At 44.1% G+C, this 24,354-nt stretch overlaps 1 protein-coding gene across 1 annotated transcript in view; it reads right to left on the bottom strand.

Moving 5' to 3' along the window:
* The window catches only part of PHGDH (phosphoglycerate dehydrogenase), a 155,159-nt gene extending 135,521 nt beyond the window's left edge, over window positions 1–19,638 (bottom strand). Inside the window, exon 1 of the mRNA XM_085871981.1 lies at window positions 19,358–19,638. Within this exon, the coding sequence (XP_085728107.1) occupies window positions 19,358–19,492 (135 nt within the window). The 5' untranslated portion in view covers window positions 19,493–19,638. The remainder of the gene's footprint in view (window positions 1–19,357) is intronic.
* Between the last annotated feature and the right edge of the window lie 4,716 nt (window positions 19,639–24,354).

The raw sequence follows: 24,354 nt of genomic DNA on the forward strand, positions 1-24,354 counted from the left end.
TGAATAGAAAAAGGAGGTTGATTAAATAAAAAAAGAAAGTGAAAAAGCAGTAAGATTGAATAATGAGAGTTGAACGAGTTTCGAAGGCAAACCTGACCAAAGTCAATCTTTCATTCCACAAAGGCCGCGACAAGTGTGTGTCCACTCTCAGGAGAGCCAGAAAACAACAACTGTCCAACTTCAACATTGAACTTTCAAACTGGTCTCCCTTCTCTAAAACCTGGTGGTGTCTTATCAAGTCCGTGTCTGGTGCATGCTCCCCCTCCATCCCTTCTCTCGCTTCCAATGGCACCGCAGCCGAATCCACTCGTGAGAAAGGCCGAATGCCTCAATGCTGTTTACTTCCAAATATCGAATCCCCAAACCCTCACTCTCTATACCCACCCTTCCCGGAAATACTCAACTGCTCCTGAACTTTGCGGTTTTTGTACCCGAGAAGGTGGAAAGGTTTCTGGCAACCATAGACTCTGACTCTGCAACTGCACCAAACTGCACCATCAGCTCACATGCCCCAAAAACCTGCTCTGCTGCTCTTGCATATCCTCTTTCTGCTCTCTTCACCTTATGCCCTCGGCCATCTGCTTGGAAGTCAGCCAACATCACTGCATCACGTAAAACGTGCAAAAAACCGATCCTCTTAACTGCAGACCTATCAGCTTACTTCCAATAATCAGCAAGGTTATGGAATCCATCATCACAGTTGACATAAAATCATTCCTTTTCTCCAACAACCTCATCTCAGATCATCAATTCACATTCAACCAAGATAACTCCACCTTGGGCATTCTGCTTATACTCACCCAACAATGGATGGAGCCCCTCAACATCAGGCATGAGATCAGGGCCATCTCTTTTGACATACAGTATCTCGACGTTTCGATACAGTTTGACATCTTGCCTTGCTCTCCAAACTCCCTGCCTATGGCATGCAAAGCCAACTCCACTCTTGGATTACTGACTTCCTATACTCGCATTGCCAACGTGTCGCTCTCAATGGAATCCTCTCTGCTCCTCTTCCTTTCAAAGCTGGAGTTCCTCAAGGCAGTGTTCTAAGCCACCTGATTCCTAAACTTGATCAATGATCTTGCTGACTCGCTGGAAAATCCTGTTTATCTATTTGTTCATGACTCCACTCTCCACCATGACATCCCTTATCCTTCAGACAGACGAGCAGCAGTCTCTTCCTTCTCTTCAGACCTTGATAAAAATCACAAGCTGGTCAAACACTTGGAATATGTCTTTCAATCCTGACAAATCGCAATATCGCTGTCTCTCTCTTTCTCTGTCGTGTCTACTCTTTTTTTTTTTTCTCTGTCGTGTCTCTATTTCTCTGTCGTGTCTCTCTCCATTCGTAAAAATTATTCGGAAGGTGGATTCCATCAGTCCAAACGCTCCACAAATGTTCATTGCTCCTTGCGCTCGATCACTTCAAATTTCACCTTAATTGAAATAGCTTTCCATTGTTTCTTAGGTACAGAGGCACTTGTACCACGCATTGATCCCTTTCCAGTCATTGTATTGAAGGGTGCACAAGATACACTACATGGCCAAAAGTATGCGGATGTCCCTTCTAATTGGTGGATTCGGTTGTTTCAGCCACACCCACTGCTGACAGGTGTATAAAAATCAAGCACACAGCCATGCAATCTCCAGTGACAAACTTTGTCAGTAGAATGGGCCGTAGTGAAGAGCTCAGTGACATTCAACGTGGCACCGTCATAGGATGCCACCTTTCCAACAAGTCTGTTGGTCAAATTTCTGCCCTGCAACAGCTGCCCCGGTTAACTGCAAGTGCTGTTATTGTGAAGTGGAAACATCTCGGAGCAACAACAGCTCAGCCGCAAAGTGGTCGGCCACACAAGCCCACAGAATGGGACCGCAGAGTGCTGAAGGGCATGGCGCGGAAAAATCATCTGTCGTCGGTTGCATCACTCACTACCATGTTCTAAACCGACCCTGAAAGCAACTTCAGCACAAGCACTGTTCGTCGAGAGCTTCATGAAATGGGTTAATATGGCTGAGCATCCACACACAAGCCTAAAATCACCATAAAAAGCCAAGCGTCAGCTGGAGTGGTGTAAAGTTCACCGCCATTGGACTCTGAAGCAGTGGAAATGCGTTCTCTGGAGTGATGAATCACGCCTCACCATCTGGCAGTCTGACGGATGAATCTGGGTTTGGCGCATGCCAGGAGAACGCTACCTGCCCGAATGCATAGTGCCAACTGTAAAAGTTGGTGGAGGAGGAATAATGAGCTGGGGCTGTTTTTCATGGTTCAGGCTCAGCCCCTTAGTTCCAGTGAAGGGAAATCTTAACGCTAAAGCATACAATGACATTCCAGATGATTCTGTGCTTCCAACTTTGTGGCAGCAGTTTGGGGAAGGCCCTTTCCTGCTTCAGCATGACAATGCCCTCGTGCACAAAGTGAGGTCCGTGTGGAAGAACTTGACTAGCCTGCACAAAGCTATGACCTTAACCCCATTGAACACCTTTGGGATGAATTGGAACGCCGACTACGAGCCAGACATAATCACCCAACATCAGTGCCTGACCTCACTAATGCTCTTGTGGCTGAATGTAAGCAAATCCCCACAGCAAAATTCCAACATCTTGTGGAAAGGCTTCCCAGAAGAGTGAAGGCTGTTATAGCAGCAAATAGGGGACTAACTCCATGTTAATGCCCATGATTTTGGAATGAGATGTTGGATGAGCAGGTGTCCACATACTTTTGGCCATGTGGTGTATTACGCACTAAGTTTAGCAGAGGTTTTGACTATCAGTGCACCCACACACTGCCCAGCATTCCACGGCCCATCTCTGACTAGTTTGATCGGCATGGAGTGACAGCCGGATGTGTTTCAGATGCTGATATCAAAGGACATGGAGTCGGTGTTAACTCAGCTGCAGGGCCTCCGAGATATGTCCCGTGTGCGAATGTTGATGAGGCGGCTTGTGAGTGGGTGAAAAGCCCACCGAGTGAGTGCATGAAAGGTCGTGAGTGTAAGTGGTTTGAGAAAGGCCCATGGTCCGAGAGTGGGTGTGTGAAAGGTAGCCCGTATATGTGTGACGTCTGCGGAGGTTATGCAGCATGAACAGTGGGTGTGGCAAACATGGCATTCCCTTGGAGAATTAAATAAATTGGATTTTGAAAGCGAGGAAGAAACAATCTTACCTTTTCTTCTTTGGCTTATTTAGCACTGCCAGCAAGCTCTCACTAACGTTCCGCAGTAGCCACCTGACATGAAGGGTGGTTGCAGATGCCAAATTGACACAAGGGAGAGAGCTCAAGCTTCCGACCATCATCAGGAAGAAAGTTTTGTCTTTTTAACATCGGCCATATCGGCGCCATCATCGGTCGATGCCGATAACCTCCAAATGCCAGATACAGTGGGACCCGCTTAATAGAATCACGGTTAATAGAATCACCCGTATTATAGAATTAAAATTGTTGAGACCGATTCCATTGTATCTAAATGTACGCAATTTTACCCGTTTATTAGAATCAAAAACCCACTTAATAGAATCAGCTGCTGGCCATCCACTTCGACAGTTCAGTGTCTACTGGCCGCACAGTTCCAACTTTTGCCACCAGGCGGCTGATGTCACGCTAAAAATAACGCTATGCCACTACAGTGATTTCGGTAGTCATTGTACAGATAGGCAGACGGCTGACAGCTGCAGTCTAAGCACTCGGCGTGTCGTCATTTCCACGATGGACAGAAAACGAAAGCGGACGGATCGTTCAAACATTGATAAAGCACAAATCCTGAGGGACTATGACGCTTTGCCCAGAATGAGCCAACGAGAAGCTGCAGACAAGTTGGAAATTAACCAGCCAATCCTATGCAAGATTCTGAAAGATCGAGAGGCCATTCTGAAAGGTCAGGTGGATTCGTCTTCTTCTCAGAAACGCAAGCGAAGCGGCAACGCACTCGACGTCGAATCGGCAATGGTCAAGTGGATTCAAACTTCTAGAGCAAAGGAAGCACCGCTTTCTGGACCTCTGATGCGGGAGAAAGCGGCTCAGTTCGCGGAAAAGTTCAACAACAAGAAGTTCAGTGCGACAAACGGCTGGATTGACCGGTTCAAGAAAAGACATGGAATCGTCCACAAGAAACTTCACGGAGAGGCAGCGGCGGCTGACGTAGGAGGGAAACAACAATGGCAGGACCACGTGTTTCCGGATCTCGGAGAAGGCTTCACGGCTGATGAGATCTGGAATGCTGACGAAACCGGGTTGTATTTTCGGGCCTTACCAGACGGAACGTTCCTCTTCAAGGGAGATCAGCACTGCGGTGGGAAAAAGCCAAAGGAAAGAATCACGGTGCTTTTTTGCTGCTCGATGACTGGTGCTAAGCGTCCTCCTTTCGGTATTGGTTAAAGCAAGAATCCACGGTGTTTCAAAGGCCTCAAAACAATTCCAGTTCGCTACAGAGCCAATTCCTCCGCATGGATGACAGGTTTCCTCTTCACTGAATGGCTCGATGAGTGGAATCGCGAGCTTCGGCGTCATGACCAGAAAGCGTTGCTTCTCATCGACAACTGTCCGGCACATCCCCAATCACTTCAACTGTCGAACATTACTGTGGCATTTCTCCCGCCGAACACAACCTCTGTTCTTCAACCGTTAGATCAGGGAATTATCAGTTCATTCAAAGCTCATTACCGCCGTGCCATGCTTCGAAAAGTGCTCACTGAGATTGACGAGGATGGAGCAATGACAGCGAGTGACTTGGCGAAAAAGATAACGATCCTCAACGCTATGCTGTTTACGGACGCAGCATGGAATGATGTGAAGACTACCGGCATAGTGAACTGCTGGCGCAAAGGAGGAATTTTCATCGGAGCGGCAAGCGAAGGTGAAAGGGTCGAGAGCAATGACGACGACGAGTTAGCCAACCCTCTTCAAATGGATCCCGACCAATGGCAGGACTTCGTCAACATGGACGCCACTCTCCAAACCACAGACGATGATGTCACAGACGAAACCATCGTTTCGGCAGTCCAACGCGAAATGGGAATTGCTACTGACGCAGACTATGACGCCGACACTAAAGTGGAGGAAGAGGAGGAAGAGGAGATCTCTGTCCCGACCATCAAGGAAATGATGTCTGCAGCTAAGACGATCAGGCTTGGTTTGCTATCACATGGGTTCAGTGACATGGCCTTCCTGCGCAAACTTGACAAGGAGGTCACCGCCATTGCCACAGACTCGTTAAAGCAGGCAACAATTGACAATTTTTTCATTACAGAGTAGGCTCATCGACAAACCTATGTTGTTTTGCTTTGAAAAGTACATATGTACTGTACGTGTAATTGTTTTATTTTCAGTAGTAAGTTACATTGTTTTGAGCAAGTGTGTCATATAAATCAAACTAAATGCTGAGTATTTGTCTCCGTATGTGTACTCGACATTTGATCCGCTTGATACTCCACAACTCTGGTGAACTCGGATATTAGAATCACCCGCTTATTAGAATCAAATTTGTCCGGCCCAAAGTGATTCTATTAAGCGGGTTCCACTGTATATCAGCCAGGCCAATATATTGGTTGACCGCTTGTGAGCACATCGATAAAGTACGCACTATTGCAATGTATATACCTGGTGTTGGCATAATGGTTAGGGTGGTGGGCTTGGGATCCTAGGTTCCTGAGTTCAAATCCCCCTTTTCTGTTGAATTAATACGAGGTGGGGTTGACTCTGCCTGTCATCCTTACGAGGTTGGCAAAATGAGTACCAGCTTGCTGGTATCCTGTGTCGGAGTGGCGACCCGTCCAGGATTGTACCCAATAGCCAAGGAGACTGCTTAGGCAGCACCAACGGTCTGTACAGAGTATGGTCCCAATGGATGGATTGATGGAATACAATGTGACCACATCTATAAACTACGTACAATTACAATGTGAGCATGTCTATAAAGTACATACTATTACAATGTGAGCACGTCGAAAAGTACATACTATTACAATGTTAGCATGTCTATAAAGTACGAACTATTACAATGTCAGCATGTCTATAAAGTACATACTATTACAATGTGAGCATGTCTATAAAGTGCATACTATTACAATGTGAGCATGTCTATAAAGTACGTACTATTTCAATGTGAGCATGTCTAGAAAGTACATACGATTAGGCCAAAAAAAAAAAAATGTTGCATTGGCGTAACGGGTCACTGAAAAATAGGGTAGGTCGGTCGGGATCTTTTTTTTTTTTTTTTTTTTTACTAATAAATCCCTCCCAAAATCTCCCCCGGCTCGAGTACCACCCTTTTTGTCGGCGGGTTCTGTCCGAAACACTTCCGGGTTTTTGCGATCGCGATCGCAATCAACAAGATACTTGAAAACGATAGCAAAACAACAAAAATAGCAATAAAATAGTTTCGGCAAAATTTTTCGATAGCAAAAAAACAAAAAAAAAAACGTAGGGTCGGCGGAATTTTTAGGGTCGGGCGGGTTACGCCAATGCAACATTTTTTTTTTTTTGGCCTTACAATGAGAGCATGTCGATAAAGTGCATACTATTTCAATGTGAGCATGTCAATAAAGTAAGTACTATTTCAATGTGAGCATGTCTATAAAGTACATACTATTACAATGTGAGCATGTCTATAAAGTGCATACTATTACAATGTGAGCATGTCTATAAAGTGCATACTATTACAATGAGAGCATGTCTCCAAAGTACATACTATTACAATGAGAGCATGTCTATAACGTACGTACGATTACAATGTGAGCATGTCAATACAGTACATACTATTACAATGAGAGCATGTTTATAAAGTACATACTATTACAATGAGAGCATGTCAATAAAGTACATACTATTTCAATGTGAGCATGTCGAGAAAGTGCAGACTATTACAATGTGAGCATGTCTATAAAGTACGTACTATTTCAATGTGAGCATGTCTATAAAGTACATACTATTACAATGTGAGCATGTCTATAAAGTACATACTATTTCAATGTGAGCATGTCTATAAAGTACATACGATTACAATGAGAGCATGTCGATAAAGTGCAAACTATTTCAATGTGAACATGTCAATAAAGTAAGTACTATTTCAATGTGAGCATGTCTATAAAGTACGTTCTATTACAATGTGAGCACGTCGAAAAGTACATACTATTACAATGTGAGCATGTCTATAAAGTACGAACTATTACAATGTCAGCATGTCTATAAAGTACATACTATTACAATGTGAGCATGTCTATAAAGTACATACTATTACAATGTGAGCATGTCTATAAAGTGCATACTATTACAATGTGAGCATGTCTATAAAGTACGTACTATTTCAATGTGAGCATGTCTAGAAAGTACATACGATTACAATGTGAGCATGTCTATAAAGTGCATACTATTACAATGAGAGCATGTCTCCAAAGTACATACTATTACAATGAGAGCATGTCTATAACGTACGTACGATTACAATGTGAGCATGTCAATAAAGTACATACTATTACAATGAGAGCATGTCTATAACGTACATACGATTACAATGTGAGCATGTCAATAAAGTACATACTATTACAATGAGAGCATGTCAATAAAGTACATACTATTTCAATGTGAGCATGTCTAGAAAGTGCAGACTATTACAATGTGAGCATGTCTATAAAGTACGTACTATTTCAATGTGAGCATGTCTATAAAGTACATACTACTACAATGAGAGCATGTCGATAAAGTGCAAACTATTTCAATGTGAGCATGTCTATAAAGTACGTACTATTTCAATGTGAGCATGTCTATAAAGTACATACTATTACAATGTGAGCATGTCTATAAAGTACATACTATTACAATGTGAGCATGTCTATAAAGTGCATACTATTTCAATGTGAGCATGTCTATAAAGTGCACACTATTACAATCAGAGCATGTCTATAAAGTGCAAACTATTTCAATGTGAGCATGTCTATAAAGTGCACACTATTACAATCAGAGCATGTCTATAAAGTGCAAACTATTTCAATGTGAACATGTCAATAAAGTAAGTACTATTTCAATGTGAGCATGTCTATAAAGTACATACTATTACAATGTGAGCATGTCTATAAAGTGCATACTATTTCAATGTGAGCATGTCTATAAAGTACGTACTATTTCAATGTGAGCATGTCTATAAAGTACGTACTATTTCAATGTGAGCATGTCTATAAAGTGCATACTATTTCAATGTGAGCATGTCTTTTAAGTACATACTATTACAATGTGAGCATGTCAATAAAGTGCATGCTATTTCAATATGAGCATGTCTATAAAGTACATACAACAGGGTGCCCCACAGAAAACCAGGAAATTTGATATTTTGAGATTTATTTTGCCGTATTTTACCATATCAACACACTTACATATGATGAAGTGTATCTTTGTTTTACACTACATACAAGTCTGCTTTTGTTTTGTTTTAAATAAACTGTACCAAATTTCCTGGTTTTATGTGGGGCACCCTGTATTACAAGTCAGCACGTCTATAAAGTACATACTATTACAATGTGAGCATGTCTATAAAGTGCATACTATTTCAATGTGAGTATGACTATAAAGTACATACTATTACAATGTGAGCATGTCTATAAAGTGCATACTATTTCAATGTGAGCATGACTATAAAGTACATACGATTACAATGTGAGCATGTCAATAAAGTACGCACTATTTTAATGTGAGCATGTCTATAAAGTACATACTACAAGGTGCCCTTCAGAAAACCAAGAAATTAGAGATTTTGAGATTAATTTTGCCCTATTTTACCATATCAATACACTTTCATGGAATAAAGTGTATCTTTGTTTTACACTACATCTTAGTCTGCTTTTGTTTTGTTTAAGATAAACTGTACCAAATTTCCTGGTCTTATGTGGGGCACCCTGTATTACAATGCCAGCACGTCTATAAAGTACATACTATTAATGTCAGCATGTCTATAAAGTACATACCATTTCAATGTGAGCATGTCTATAAAGTACATACTATTTCAATGTGAGCATGACTATAAAGTACATACTATTACAATGTGAGCATGTCTTTTAAGTACGTACTATTTCAATGTGAGCATGTCTATAAAGTACATACTATTACAATGAGAGCATGTCGATAAAGTGCAAACTATTTCAATGTGAACATGTCAATAAAGTAAGTACTATTTCAATGTGAGCATGTCTATAAAGTACATACTATTACAATGTGAGTATGTCTATAAAGTGCATACTATTACAATGTGAGCATGTCTATAAAGTACATACTATTTCAATGTGAGCATGACTATAAAGTACATACTATTACAATGTGAGCATGTCTATAAAGTGCATACTCTTTCAATGTGAGCATGTCAATAAAGTACGCACTATTTTAATGTGAGCATGTCTATAAAGTACATACTACAAGGTGCCCTTCAGAAAACCAGGAAATTAGAGATTTTGAGATTAATTTTGCCCTATTTTACCATATCAATGCACTCACATATAATAAAGTGTATCTTTGTTTTCCACTACATCTAAGTTTGCTTTTGTTTTGTTTGAAATAAACTGTACCAAATTTCCTGGTTATATGTGGGGCACCCTGTATTACAATGTCAGCACGTCTATAAAGTACATACTATTACAATGTGAGCATGTTTATAAAGTGCATACTATTGCAATGAGAGCATGTCTCTGAAGTACATACTATTACAACGAGAGCATGTCGATAAAGTACATACGATTACAATGTCAGCACGTCTATAAGTACGTACTATTTCAATGTGAGCATGTCTATAAAGTGCATACTATTTCAATGTGAGCATGTCTATAAAGTACATACTACAGGGTGCCCCACAGAAAACCAGGAAATTTGAGATTTTGAGATTTATTTTGCCCTATTTTACCATATCAATGCACCAACATATAATAAAGTGTATCTTTGTTTTACACTACATCGAAGTTTGCTTTTATTTTGTTTTAAATAAACTGTCCCAAATTTCCTGGTCTTATGTGGGGTACCCCATATTACAATGTCAGTAAAGTACATACTATTACAATGAGAGCATGTCAATAAAGTACATACTATTACAATGAGAGCATGTCTATAAAGTACATACTATTTCAATGTGAGCATGTCTATAAAGTAATACTATTACAATGTGACCATGTCTATAAAGTACATACTATTACAATGTGAGCATGTCTATAAAGTACATACGACAGGGTGCCCCACAGAAAACCAGAAAATTTGAGATTTTGAAATTTATTTTACCGTATTTTACCAAATCAATACACTAACGTATAAGTAGAACGGGCACTCAGTGGAGCGCATATCTTCGCCAACGATACATTTTGCCCCCCCCCCAGAAACCTTTGATTGTGAGGGTATTTAATCCCATACCACATCTGCCATCTGATATGTGTTATGATGGCTTAAAAACATTAAATTTCCTGCTGTTTGACACTGATTCACGTACATTGTACAATTTCTGTATGAACTCCCTGACCTTTTTGGGTGTCGGTGTCAAGTCAATCTGAAGACAACTGGTCACATTATAAGATATTATTTTCTGGCATTTTAGGGGAATTTAGCACACATGAGTTTGTTTTTCTAAATAAGTTATTTATTGTGAACAAACAAACATTCATTGTACAAAAATGACGATTTTGACCTTTTCATGACCTCGACCTTAACCTTTGTACTCTTAATTTTGTAATTGGTATTTGAGTGTGGGGAACAGAACAGTCAACATTTTGGTGTTGGTTTCATTCAAATCGGATATGAATTGACCGTGTTATGACTAAAACCGCACATTTTACAATGTCGTGACCCCCCTGACTTTTGACTCCCAACCGCTAATAAGGGTTATTACGTCATTGTGTCATGTCACATATCACAAGATGGGGCATTGAATTCTGAACATTTTGGCATTAGTTGCATGCAAATTGGAAACAAATTGACCGTGCTATGGTAAAAAGACGATTTTGACCTTTTCATGACCTTGACCTTGACCTTTGACCAAATCGCTCCCAAAATATAATCAAATGGTCCTCGGATAATAACCAATCATCCCACCAAATTTGCTGCGAATCAGTTCAATACTTTTGGAGTTATGTGAATAACAAACAAACAAACAAACACACATATTCACAAATAAATAAATAAATACACAGCGATCAAAACAAACTTCGCAACAAAGTTTGCGAAGGTAAGAAAGTGTATCTTTGTTTTACACTCCATCGAAGTTTGCTTTTGTTTTGTTTTAAATAAACTGTACCAAACTTCCTGGTTTCCTGTGGAGCACCCTGTATTACAATGTCAGCACGTCTATAAAGTATATACAATTACAATGTGAGCATGTCCATAAAGTACATACTATTACAATGTGAGCATGTCCATAAAGTACATACTATTACAATGTGAGCATGTCGAAAAAGTACATACTGTACTATTACAATGTGAGCATGTCTATAAAGTACATACTCTTAAAATGTGAACATGTCGATAAAAGTACATACTATTACAATGTGAGCATGTCGAAAAAGTACATACTGTTACGGATTCGCGCCCGCCGGCGTGCTGACGGCCACGTAACTCGAATCGCGGCACGTCGCCCACCGGACGGACAATCCAGTCGTGACCCTCTCGGACTAACGCCGGGAACCAGTCACGGGTGGACCTTTCGGTCTCACCGCGATCGAGCCAATCAGCCCCCGCGTGGGATAGGGTTGCTCGCCAAATTCGACCTTCCTAAGTACCCACACGGAGGGTAGACCGGGCGATCGCACCTTGCCGCAGGTCGACTTCGGACACGGGCCACTTAAGCGACCCGTTCCGTACTATCGGGATAACCGAGCGGTGTTATCGTCGGCCTCGACGGTTCGATTAATTATCGGGCGTATTCAGCCCACTACCAACCCTTTACGTGAAGCAAGATGAGGATTCAATGAAAGAAATGACGAAGCGAAGCGGGAAACAGTTCAACACAAAGCCCATTTATTTGCGATGAACGGAAAGCACACATATTCAATTCCACCAAAAGCACATAGAAAAGGAAAAGAAACACAATGCAATTCCACCAAAAGCACATAGAAGGAAAAGAAACACAATGCAGAGCTAATACCGACTACGCGAGCACACGGCAACACTTATACAATTTTACTTCACAGACGGCGCCGACAACACATACCCAAAACCAAGAAAAAGAACACCCTCAAGGATGAGGCGGGCCTGAGGCCGAGACCGGGTCGGGCCTACCCGTCTGGTGATGAGACGCGGAGCGGCGATGGTGCCTCAACTTCGCGGGCCTCGCGGGCAGTGTCTGGTAGGGGGTGGGAAAGGGGCCCCCTTGGTCGCACTATCTCAGCGTGGGGGGAAACAGGAGGGGGTTGCTGATGCTCGGGGTAAGGAGGATTTTTACTCTGCCTCGAGTCACGCGACGAGCGTCTCCACCTCGGCCAGGTCGCGCCGTCGGCCTCCCTGGTGTGCAGCTCCCGGCACGACGCGAGCACCCCCTCGTCTGCCCTCGCCGCCTCTCCACAGCTCCGTCCTCTTCGCTCCGACTCCAACGCACACGACGACGACGACGACCAACTCCTTCTTGCTTCTTCTTCCCAACTCCACCGACTGCGAAGTCTTAACTCACTGGACTGACGAACGCGGTCGCTTATATGAGCCCCGTGGCTTCGCTCTCTCATCTTTGACCCCCTGCCTTCGACCTTTCACCTCGCTCCCCATTGGCCCGAGAAAAAGTGGGCGTGAATGCATTTTGATCCATGAATTTGCATATAGCGACCGCCCTCCAACGCCCTGGAGGCGGGGCCAAATCGCCCCTCGCTCACCGATTGGACGGAACAAAAGTGGGCGTGTGTCGTTTTTGATCCGTTTTTGGAGCGGAAAATCCGTGGTTTTGTACACGCTGTTCGGCGCGCGCCCTGCACGAGTCCAACACCGGTACCCACAAGCGGCGCAAGAACGGTGGCGATGCGACGGTTGCGAGGTGTGACGTGAAGCGGCGCCGCGGTGGGTGGTTGATGTTGTGGTTGGTGGTGGTAACAATGGCGGTTGGTCCAAAATAAAGATAGTAAAGGAAAAACGGCTATCCTGAAGAGTCGCAGCACGCATAAATGACATGTATTCCCACTAGACAACGGGTTTGGGCCTAACTACACATATACTTACCGAGATATCTCACCTAAGGGACCTGAATGGTGGTTTGCGAATTTGGTAACCACAACAATACTATTGCAACGAGAGCATGTCGATGAAGTACATACCATTACAATGTCAGCACGTCGAAAAGTACGTACTATTTCAATGTGAGCATGTCTATAAAGTGCATACTATTACAATGTGAGCATGTCTATAAAGTACATACTATTACAATGTGAGCACATCGATAAAGTACATACTGCAGGGTGCCCCACAGAAAACCAGGAAATTTGAGATTTTGAGATTTATTTTGCCCTATTTTACCATATCAATGCACTAACATATAATAAAGTGTATCTTTGTTTTACACTACATCTAAGTTTGCTTTTCTTTTGTTTTAAATAAACTGTACCAAATTTCTTGGTCTGATGTGGGGCACCCTGTATTACAATGTCAGCAGGTCTATAAAGTACATACTATTTCAATGTGAGCACGTCTATGAAGTACATACAATTACAATGTGAGCATGTCTATAAAGTACATACCATTACAATGTGAGCATGTCTATAAAGTACATACTACAGGGTGCCCAGCAGAAAACCAGGAAATTTGAGATTATTAGATTTATTTTACCATATAATAAAGTGTATCTTTGTTTTACACTGCATCGAAGTTTGCTTTTGTTTTGTTTTAAATAAACTGCACCAAATTTCCTGGTTTTCTGTGGGGCACCCTGTATTACAATGTGAGCATGTCTATAAAGTACATACTATTACAATGAGAGCATGACTAGAAAGTGCATACTATTACAATGTGAGCATGTCTATAAATTGCATACTATTACAATGTGAGCATGTCTATAAAGTGCATACTATTTCAATGTGAGCATGACTATAAAGTACATACGATTACAATGTGAGCATGTCTTTGAAGTAAATACTATTACAATGTGAGCATGTCTATAAAGTGCATACTATTTCAATGTGAGTATGACTATAAAGTACATACTATTACAATGTGAGCATGTCGATAAAGTGCATACTATTACAATGTGAGCATGTCTATAAAGTACATACTCCAGGGTGCCCCACAGAAAACCGGAAATTTGAGATTTGGAGATTTATTTTGCCGTATTTTTCCATATCAATGCACTCACATATAATAAAGTGTATCTTTGTTTTGTTTTAAATAAACTGTACCAAAGTTCCTGGTTTTATGTTGGGCACCCTGCATTACAATGTCAGCACGTCTATAAAGTACATACTATTACAATGTGAGCATGTCTATAAAGGACATACTATTACAATGTGAGCACATCTATAAAGTACATACTATTTCAATGTGAGCATGTCAATAAAGTACATACAATTACAATGTGAGCATGTCTATAAAGTACATACCATTACAATGTGAGCATGTCTATAAAGTACATACTACAGGGTGCCCGGCAGAAAACCAGGAAATTTGAGATTTTTAGATTTATTTTACCATTTAATAAAGTGTATCTTTGTTTTACACTACATCTAAGTTTGCTTTTGTTTTGTTTTAAATAAACTGCACTAAATTTCCTGGTTTCTGTGGGGCACCCTGTATTACAATGTGAGCATGTCTATAAAGTACATACTATTACAATGTGAGCATGTCTATAAAGTACATACTATTACAATGTGAGCATGTCTATAAAGTGCATACTATTACAATGTGAGCATGTCTATAAAGTACATACTATTACAATGTAAGCATGTCTATAAAGTACATACTATTACAATGTGAGCATGTCTTTAAAGTACATACTATTACAATGTAAGCATGTCTATAAAGTACATACTATTACAATGTGAGCATGTCTTTAAAGTACATACTAATACAACGAGAGCATGTCGATAAAGTACATACCATTACAATGTCAGCACGTCTATAAAGTACGTACTATTTCAATGTGAGCATGTCTATAAAGTGCATACTATTTCAATGTGAGCATGTCTATAAAGTACATATTACAAGGTGCCCTTCAGAAAACCAGGAAATTAGAGATTTTGAGATTTATTTTGCCCTATTTTACCATATCAATGCACTAACATATAATAAAGTGTATCTTTGTTTTACACTACATCTAAGTCTGCTTTTGTTTTGTTTTAAATAAACTGGACCAAATTTCCTGGTCTTATGTGGGGCACCCTGTATAACAATGTCAGCACGTCTATAAAGTACATCCTATTACAATGTGAGCATGTCCATAAAGTACATCCTATTACAATGTGAGCATGTCCATAAAGTACGTACTTTGTCAATGTGAGCATGTCTATAAAGTATGTACAATTACAATGTGACCACATCTATAAAGTACATACTATTACAATGTGAGCATTTCTATAAAGTACATACTATTACAATGTGAGCACGTCTATAAAGTACATACTATTTCAATGTGAGCATGTTGATGAAGTACATACTATTACAATGTGAGCATGTCTATAAAGTACATACTATTACAATGTGAGCATGTCTATAAAGTACATACTGCAGGGTGCCCCACAGAAAACCAGGAAATTTGAGATTTTGAGATTTATTTTGCCCTATTTTACCATATCAATACACTAACATATAATAAAGTGTATCTTTGTTTTACACTACATCTAAGTTTGCTTTTCTTTTGTTTTAAATAAACTACACCAAATTTCCTGGTTTTCTGTGGGGCACCCTGTATTACAATGTGAGCATGTCTATAAAGTGCATACTATTACAATGTGAGCATGTCTATAAAGTACATACTATTACAATGTGAGCACGTCTATAAAGTACATACTATTACAATGTGAGCACGTGTATAAAGTACATACTATTACAATGTGAGCATGTCTATAAAGTACATACTATTACAATGTGAGCATGTCTATAAAGTACATACTATTACAATGTGAGCATGTCTATTAAGTACATACTATTACAATGTGAGCACATCGATAAAGTACATACTATAAATATTACAATGTGAGCACGTCTATAAAGTACATACTATAAATATTACAATGGGGCATGTCTATAACGTACGTAGCCTACTAATACAATGTGAGCACATCAATGAAGTAATACGATAAAGCTACACAAGCAACACCCAAAACAAGTCATGGTGAGGTTTGCAATGTCTCGCCATTTAAACACTAAAAATGCCGGCAATGGTTTTCGCCTCCATTCATGTCAAAGCATGCCAGCGAATTGGTGTAAAAATGTCAGAATTTCCTGGAAGCTGAGCCATGTGAACGGGCCCTGAGGTTGCTCTTTCTCGTTACCATCACCAGAGTCCAGAGGAGAGGATATTGCTTGTGGGTCTCAATGATGATTTAATTAATGCGATGGGCGGAGGTGATGGCCACGGGCCTCGGCCCATCTTTAAATCAATGGATTCCATCAAAACCGATTCATTAAACATTACTCCGTGACGAAGATGATCATCAGCATCGCTTTCCTGAAAATATCCACAAAAACGGTGATGGGAAAAGAAAAATATGGACCATAGAGTTTGGGAGCATTTGAAGTGACGTCGGTTGCCTCACGTGACGTGTCATTGGGTTGACGTCACGTTTGGTGTGACCCCACCCCCAACATTAAGCAATGATCCAACAACAGCAAGAAATCAAACATTAAATACCATCGGTACCGGCTGCAGAGATTTCATTTCGATGTCACTTTACAGAGTGAAGGTGCTGCCGAAGTAGTTTCTTGGCAGGGTTGGGTCGGGGTGGTTGCCATTGCAGGGTGATACAGGGGCGGGTTGGGGTGGTTGCCATTGCAGGGTAATACAGGGCTGGGTCGGGGTGATTGCCATTGCAGGTTTATACAGGGTTAGGTTGGGGTGGTTGCCATTGCAGGGTAATACAGGGTCGGTTGGGGTGGTTGCCATTGCAGGGTAATACAGGGCTGGGTCGGGGTGGTTGCCATTGCAGGTTTATACAGGGTTAGGTTGGGGTGGTTGCCATTGCAGGGTTATATAGGGTTGGGTTGGGGTGGTTGCCATTGCAGGGTTATACAGGGTCGGTTGGGGTGGTTGCCATTGCAGGGTAATACAGGGCTGGGTCGGGGTGGTTGCCATTGCAGGTTTATACAGGGTTAGGTTGGGGTGGTTGCCATTGCAGGGTAATACAGGGTCGGTTGGGGTGGTTGCCATTGCAGGGTAATACAGGGCTGGGTCGGGGTGGTTGCCATTGCAGGTTTATACAGGGTTAGGTTGGGGTGGTTGCCATTGCAGGGTAATACAGGGTCGGTTGGGGTGGTTGCCATTGCAGGGTAATACAGGGCTGGGTCGGGGTGGTTGCCATTGCAGGTTTATACAGGGTTAGGTTGGGGTGGTTGCCATTGCAGGGTAATACAGGGTCGGTTGGAGTGGTTGCCATTGCAGGGTAATACAGGGTCGGTTGGGGTGGTTGCCATTGCAGGGTAATACAGGGCTGGGTCGGGGTGGTTGCCATTGCAGGTTTATACAGGGTTAGGTTGGGGTGGTTGCCATTGCAGGGTTATATAGGGTTGGGTTGGGGTGATTGCCATTGCAGGGTTATACAGGGTCGGTTGGGGTGGTTGCCATTGCAGGGTAATACAGGGCTGGGTCGGGGTGGTTGCCATTGCAGGTTTATACAGGGTTAGGTTGGGGTGGTTGCCATTGCAGGGTAATACAGGGTCGGTTGGGGTGGTTGCCATTGCAGGGTAATACAGGGTCGGTTGGGGTGGTTGCCATTGCAGGGTAATACAGGGCTGGGTCGGGGTGGTTGCCATTGCAGGTTTATACAGGGTTAGGTTGGGGTGGTTGCCATTGCAGGGTAATACAGGGTCGGTTGGGGTGGTTGCCATTGCAGGGTAATACAGGGTCGGTTGGGGTGGTTGCCATTGCAGGGTAATACAGGGTCGGTTGGGGTGGTTGCCATTGCAGGGTAATACAGGGCTGGGTCGGGGTGGTTGCCATTGCAGGTTTATACAGGGTTAGGTTGGGGTGGTTGCCATTGCAGGGTTATACAGGGTTAGGTTGGGGTGGTTGCCATTGCAGGGTAATACAGGGTCGGTTGGGGTGGTTGCCATTGCAGGGTAATACAGGGTCGGTTGGGGTGGTTGCCATTGCAGGGTAATACAGGGCTGGGTCGGGGTGGTTGCCATTGCAGGTTTATACAGGGTTAGGTTGGGGTGGTTGCCATTGCAGGGTTATATAGGGTTGGGTTGGGGTGGTTGCCATTGCAGGGTTATATAGGGTTGGGTTGGGGTGGTTGCCATTGCAGGTTTATATAGGGTTGGGTTGGGGTGGTTGCCATTGCAGGGTTATACAGGGTCGGGTTGGGGTGGTTGCCATTGCAGGTTTATACAGGGTTAGGTTGGGGTGGTTGCCATTGCAGGGTAATACAGGGCTGGGTCGGGGTGGTTGCCATTGCAGGTTTATACAGGGTTAGGTTGGGGTGGTTGCCATTGCAGGGTTATATAGGGTTGGGTTGGGGTGGTTGCCATTGCAGGGTTATACAGGGTCCGGTCAGGGTGGTTGCCATTGCAGGGTAATACAGGGTCGGTCGGGGTGGTTGCCATTGCAGGTTTATATAGGGTTGGGTTGGGGTGGTTGCCATTGCAGGGTTATACAGGGTCGGGTTGGGGTGGTTGCCATTGCAGGGTTATACAGGGTCGGGGTGGGGTCATGGACTTAGGGTGGCTGGTTCACGTGCCTTGTGGTTGCAGCAGGTTGACCATCATCTCAAGGAGATGGGGATGGGCCTGGCATCTGCCTGGGGGATGGCCAGACGGAGGCCCCTGGAGTACCGGCGGAAAGTGGACGCAGCGACGCGCTGTTCTGGCACGTGCTCCCATACCTTACCTGACCTGACCTGACCTGGGGGTGGGGTGGGGTGGTTGCCATTGCCTTCCCAGCGTTGATTGATCGTGCTCGATCATTTATAAATGCTGAACGTCATGTCAGGTTGGTTTGACTAGGTCTGGGTTCGAACCATCGACCCTCCCTCCCCCCCAAGATTCAGAGGGTCTGTTCCAACCATGACACCACCGAGTCCGATCCCGGACGGATTAAAGCGCCCACGACAAGGGCCCACATTGTAATAGTACGTACTTTATAGACGTGTCGGCGTTGCAACAGCACTGTCACTTATCGTCACAATAACTTTTAAAGTTCCTGCAGGAAAATGTATTAATTGTTAATCAGCGGCGTCTAATCGGTTATGGTTACCTGCTTTAAAGAGTTACCTTGATTTGTGCAGTGAGTTGTTCCTTGTTCATGCTGTTGTAGCAATCGACTGCAACTCCGGCTTCTTCCAAAATCTCTTTACATCTCCGGTCGACCGTTTCGCTGATGAGAACTTTGCCAATGGAAATGTCCATGATCGATGTGGATGTGGATGTGGATGATGTGGTGAATGCGAGAGTGAGAGTGAGAGAGTGAGAGAGTGAGAGAGTGAGAGAGTGAGAGAGTGAGAGAGTGAGAGAGTGAGAGAGTGAGAGAGTGAGAGAGTGAGAGAGTGAGAGAGTGAGAGAGTGAGAGAGTGAGAGTGAGAATGAGCCGAACCCTCCGATTTCTCAAAACTTGGCAAAATCCACGAACGGGAACGAACCATGCGGCGCTCGCACACTCCCCCGGGGTGGCTCCGATTTAGAAGTTTTCAACAAATTCCCTTTTCAACATTAATTAATTAGTTCGTATAAATCACGATCCGGGATCAACTTAGTCCTCATGTTTTTCCGTTCACCGACATGTAAATGGATGATGTTAATCGTCCCCTTTTTACCGCCATCCTCTCCAAGTTTCACCCCCGATTACAAAATGGATTCGTCCAAAAAAAAAAAAAACACTCAACAGGAGGAATGTTAGTTTTCCGTGTCGGGAACTTTTGCATTGAACTTATCGATGTTACTACTCGATGCAAATCATTCGAAGGAGAACCGAGCTGCTGTAAACTGCACGACATGTCATTTAATAGCTGCGAAAGTTTCATGAAAGGGAAACCATGAATGGCTGATTCGCAAGAACAATACGGTTGCTTTGAGACAGCGCATTCATTGTCCTATTGTTTCGTCAGCAGCACATGGTGCTCCATCATTGGCTGGGGGGGGGGGGGCGTGGCGATGCCGCTGATGCAACGTCCCCGAAGGTTGGCAAGCAGCACATGGTGCTCCATCATTGGCTGGGGGCGCTGCTATGCCCCCATGCCTCCGAGGTAACGGCCTCGAAAGTCGGGACGGGAATTTGGAGTTTGTTGCAGGGTGTCGGCGACGGCTGATTGCGCTGCTCTTACTGAAGGGCACCGTGGGATCTTTAACGACCCACCAACTAATGCTGGCAAACGGGACGCCCAGTTTAACAACGTCCACGGTCTATCCGAGTGACGGTGCGCACACGCACACACACACACACACACACACACACACACACACACACACACACACACACACACTCACACACTGATGAATCACCCTGCGATGACACTTTATAGCTGTATCGGGATTCGAACCCAGGACAGAGAGCTTCGAGGCGAGTGTGCGTACCTGTAATGCAGGTACGCAGGCCTGCAGGGTTGATATTATGTGAGCGAAGGGAATTGTGGCTCGTTTTCATGTCTGTCTGTCTCTCTCTCAGCAAAGTCTCAAAATGTCAGCACTTCTGTAAGTTTTTAACCTAACCTGTTTTATTCTTTTGTTTTTAAGGTCATGAGCAGAGAGACGGCGAGAAAATGACTTTCCTGCCACCCGTCTGGTGGAGATGTGGAAATAGGGGGTTTCCTGACATTAATTGTCCACTGACTACAATGTGAAATTCCACACTCGATATTCCATTGGAAAAAGGACCTCAGACTTAGGACCAGACCCAAAAGTTCACAGCAGCACAAGACAATTCCACACTCAATATTCCATTGGAAAAAGGACCTCAGCCTTAGGACCAGACCCAAAAGTTCACAGCAGCACAAGACAATTCCACACTCGATATTCCATTGGAAAAAGAACAGTGGATGAAATGTTTGTAACTGTTTGTCACTTTACCACTTTCAAACCTGAACAAACATGCATAAGTGTTTTTTGCTTTAACAAAAAAAAGATTTTAAAGTAACATAAAACAAGTCGTATCTCACAAATTTGTCAATACATTATTGACAATAGACATCATTGACAAACAAACATTATTGACAATGTACATTATTGTCAGATTGCAGTAGTGTGTGCTGGGGGATGCTAAGGTGTCCACCAGACGGCGGTCTCCTTGGGTTAACCTGAGGCGGTCCCTTCGGGTGGGTGCCTGGAATGTCCTATCCCTAAGAGAGGATGATCACCTGTCTCTGTTATCATCTGAGCTTAAGCATTTGGACATCGGGATTGCAGCTCTCTCTGAGGTTCGGAGACCGGATTGTGGCGAGATAATGGTGGGTGGTTACACCTACTATTGGTCTGGTCGCTCTGATGGTTACGATGCCCAAAGAGATAATGTAGCTGTGTCCAATAAGCTGACCCCAATGATAATTGAGGTAACACCGGTCAACGAGCGTATTATGAGATTAAGGATTCGTCACTCCTTAGGTTACATTTCCCTGGTCTCTGTTTATGCTCCGACTGAGGCGAGTGATCTCACCGTGAAGGATGCATTCTACGCCACACTCGAGTCTGTGGTTGATCAGTGCCCCAGACGAGATACACTTCGAGTCTTGGGGGATTTCAATGTATTGACTGGAACTGATAGGGATGGTTATGAGGTGTGTGTTGGTCTCCATGGGTCAGGAACTATGAACCAGAATAGCATTAAGTTCCTTGACTTTGCAAGAAGTCATGGACTTAGGGTGGCTGGTTCATGGTTTCAGCGCCCACAAGCTCATCGCTGGACTTGGTATTCCAACGCTGACGGTGTGGCAAAGGAGATTGACCATGTCCTCATTGACGGTCGTTGGAGGATGATCCAGAACTGCAGGGTCTACTGGAGTGCTCAGTTCCTCAATACTGACCACAGGCTTGTTGTAGCAACTCCAAAGCTGCACCTTAAATCCTGGAGAATGGTACCATCCCAGCCTAGGCTGGATGTTGGCAAGCTCAGGGATGAGAGAGTAGCTGAGGAGTTTGCGAACAGGCTGAGTGGACACTTGGGGGGTCTGGGTGCTTTGGGGGGGGGGGGGGTCCTGAAGAGTTGTGGAGTGCCTTCAAGACCACCGCCCATGATGTTGCCGGTGGATGTCTTGGAACTCACCGCAAGGCAGAGAAGAATTTTGTCTCTCAAGGGACACTGGATACCATTGACCAGAGTCGTAGGGCCAGGCTGGATGGGGAGCTGAGCTGTTCAGGGAGCTGAGGCGTAAAACTGTACGTGCACTGAGGGTGGACAAGGAGGCCTATGTGCGAGGAATCTGTGAGGAGGTAGAGCATCACCTGTGGACAGGTGATTCTCGTCACGCTTACAGGGGAATTCGCCCATTGTGTTCATCCAAGCCCATCCCTCGGAGCATTGCAGTTAGAGCAGAGAGTGGTAGGCTCTTGACAGAGGAGTCTGAAGTGAAGGCCCGCTGGGCCGGTTACTTTGAGTGGTTGTACCAGGCTGATCCACCAGCTGTCGAGTTGGACGTCAAGGGTGTTACAATCCCTGTTGCTGACCCTCGAATCAACTGTGGTCCACCTACACGCTTGTGGAAACACAGGCTGCGTTGAACCAGTTGAAATGGGGTGAAGCTCCAGGGATCTGTGGCATCCATGCTGAACTTCTCAAGGCTGGTGGAAATGCTGCACTCGTGTCATTGCATGCAGTTTTGTGCTCTGCCTGGAACACAGGCATCATCCCAACTGATTGGAAGAGGGGCCTTGTTGTTCCTCTCTGGAAAGGGAAGGGTGATCGCCAAGACTGCAACAACTACCGAGGGGTGATGCTGCTCTCAGTGCCGGGCAAGGTCTTTGCTCGGATAATTAATTATTGATAGGGTTCGCCACCATCTGCTTGAGCACCAGCGTCCGGAGCAGTCAGGCTTTACACCAAAGACGTCAACGATTGACCGTATCCTTGCTCTTCGTGTCCTCACCGAACGCAGGCGAGAGTTTCGGCAGGGGCTGCTTGCAGCCTATGTTGATCTCTGTAAAGCGTTCGATTCCGTGAATCGGGATGTCCTCTGGAGGATTCTTGGTCTTCGTGGGGTGCCACCAAATCTGTTCGATCTGATGTCTGAACTCTACTCTGGTACTGAGAGTGCTGTGAAGTGTGGTGGTACCATCTCTGACTTATTTCCAGTTGTTACTGGAGTTCGTCAGGGGCGTGTACTGGCCCCCACACTTTTCAGCACTTGTATGGACTGGATTTTCGGGAGGATGTCAGAGAGATCAAGCTGCAGTGCATCGTTTGGGAATGTCAAGATCTCGGACCTTGATTTTGCAGATGATGCAGTCATCTTTGCGGAGACTTTAGATATCCTTTTGGGGGCCCTCAAGGTGCTGAATGAGGAGTCGGAGCCGCTGGGATTACGGGTTTCTTGGGTCAAAACTAAGATCCAGGCTTTCGGTGACATCTTGGATGCTGCTGTCCTGTCTGTGTCTGTTTGTGGTGAGGATGTTGAACTCGTGGAGAGATTCACTTACCTTGGCAGTGATATTCATGTCTCTGCTGGCTATGATTCAGAGATGAATAGACGTCTGGGTCGGGCCTGGGGAGTCATGGAGTCACTGGATCATGGCGTGTGGCGCTGCTGGTACCTGTGCGGGAGGACGAAAGTCCGAGTCTTCAGGTCCTTGGTACTTCCAGTCTTGCTCTATGGATGCGAGACTTGGACTCTGACAAAGGATCTGAGACGGAGACTTAATTCCTTTGGTACCAGATCTCTTCGGAGAATCCTTGGCTATCGCTGGTCGGATTTTGTGTCCAACGAGCGGTTGCTGAGAGAGACTCGGATGAGATTTGTTACCTGCATAATCAGTGAGCGTCAGTTGCGGCTGTATGGACATGTGGCTCGTTTTCTTGACGCTGATCCTGCTCACCAGATTATCTCAGCGAGGGAGTCTCATGAGTGGAGGAGGCCAGTGGGCCGACCACGTGCCTCGTGGTTGCAGCAGGTTGACCATCATCTCAAGGAGATGGGTATGGGCCTGGCATCTGCCTGGGGGATGGCCAGACGGAGGCCCCTGGAGTACCGGCGGAAAGTGGACGCAGCGGCGCGCTGTTCTGGCACATGCTCCCATACCTGACCTGACCTGAATTACAAGAAATTAAAATTCAAACAAAAAAGGAAAAG

The sequence above is a fragment of the Eptatretus burgeri genome, chromosome 3 (genome assembly GCF_056783735.1).
Source record: "Eptatretus burgeri isolate ZD-2024b chromosome 3, Ebu_testis_v1, whole genome shotgun sequence".
Taxonomy (NCBI): Eukaryota; Metazoa; Chordata; class Myxini; order Myxiniformes; family Myxinidae; genus Eptatretus; species Eptatretus burgeri.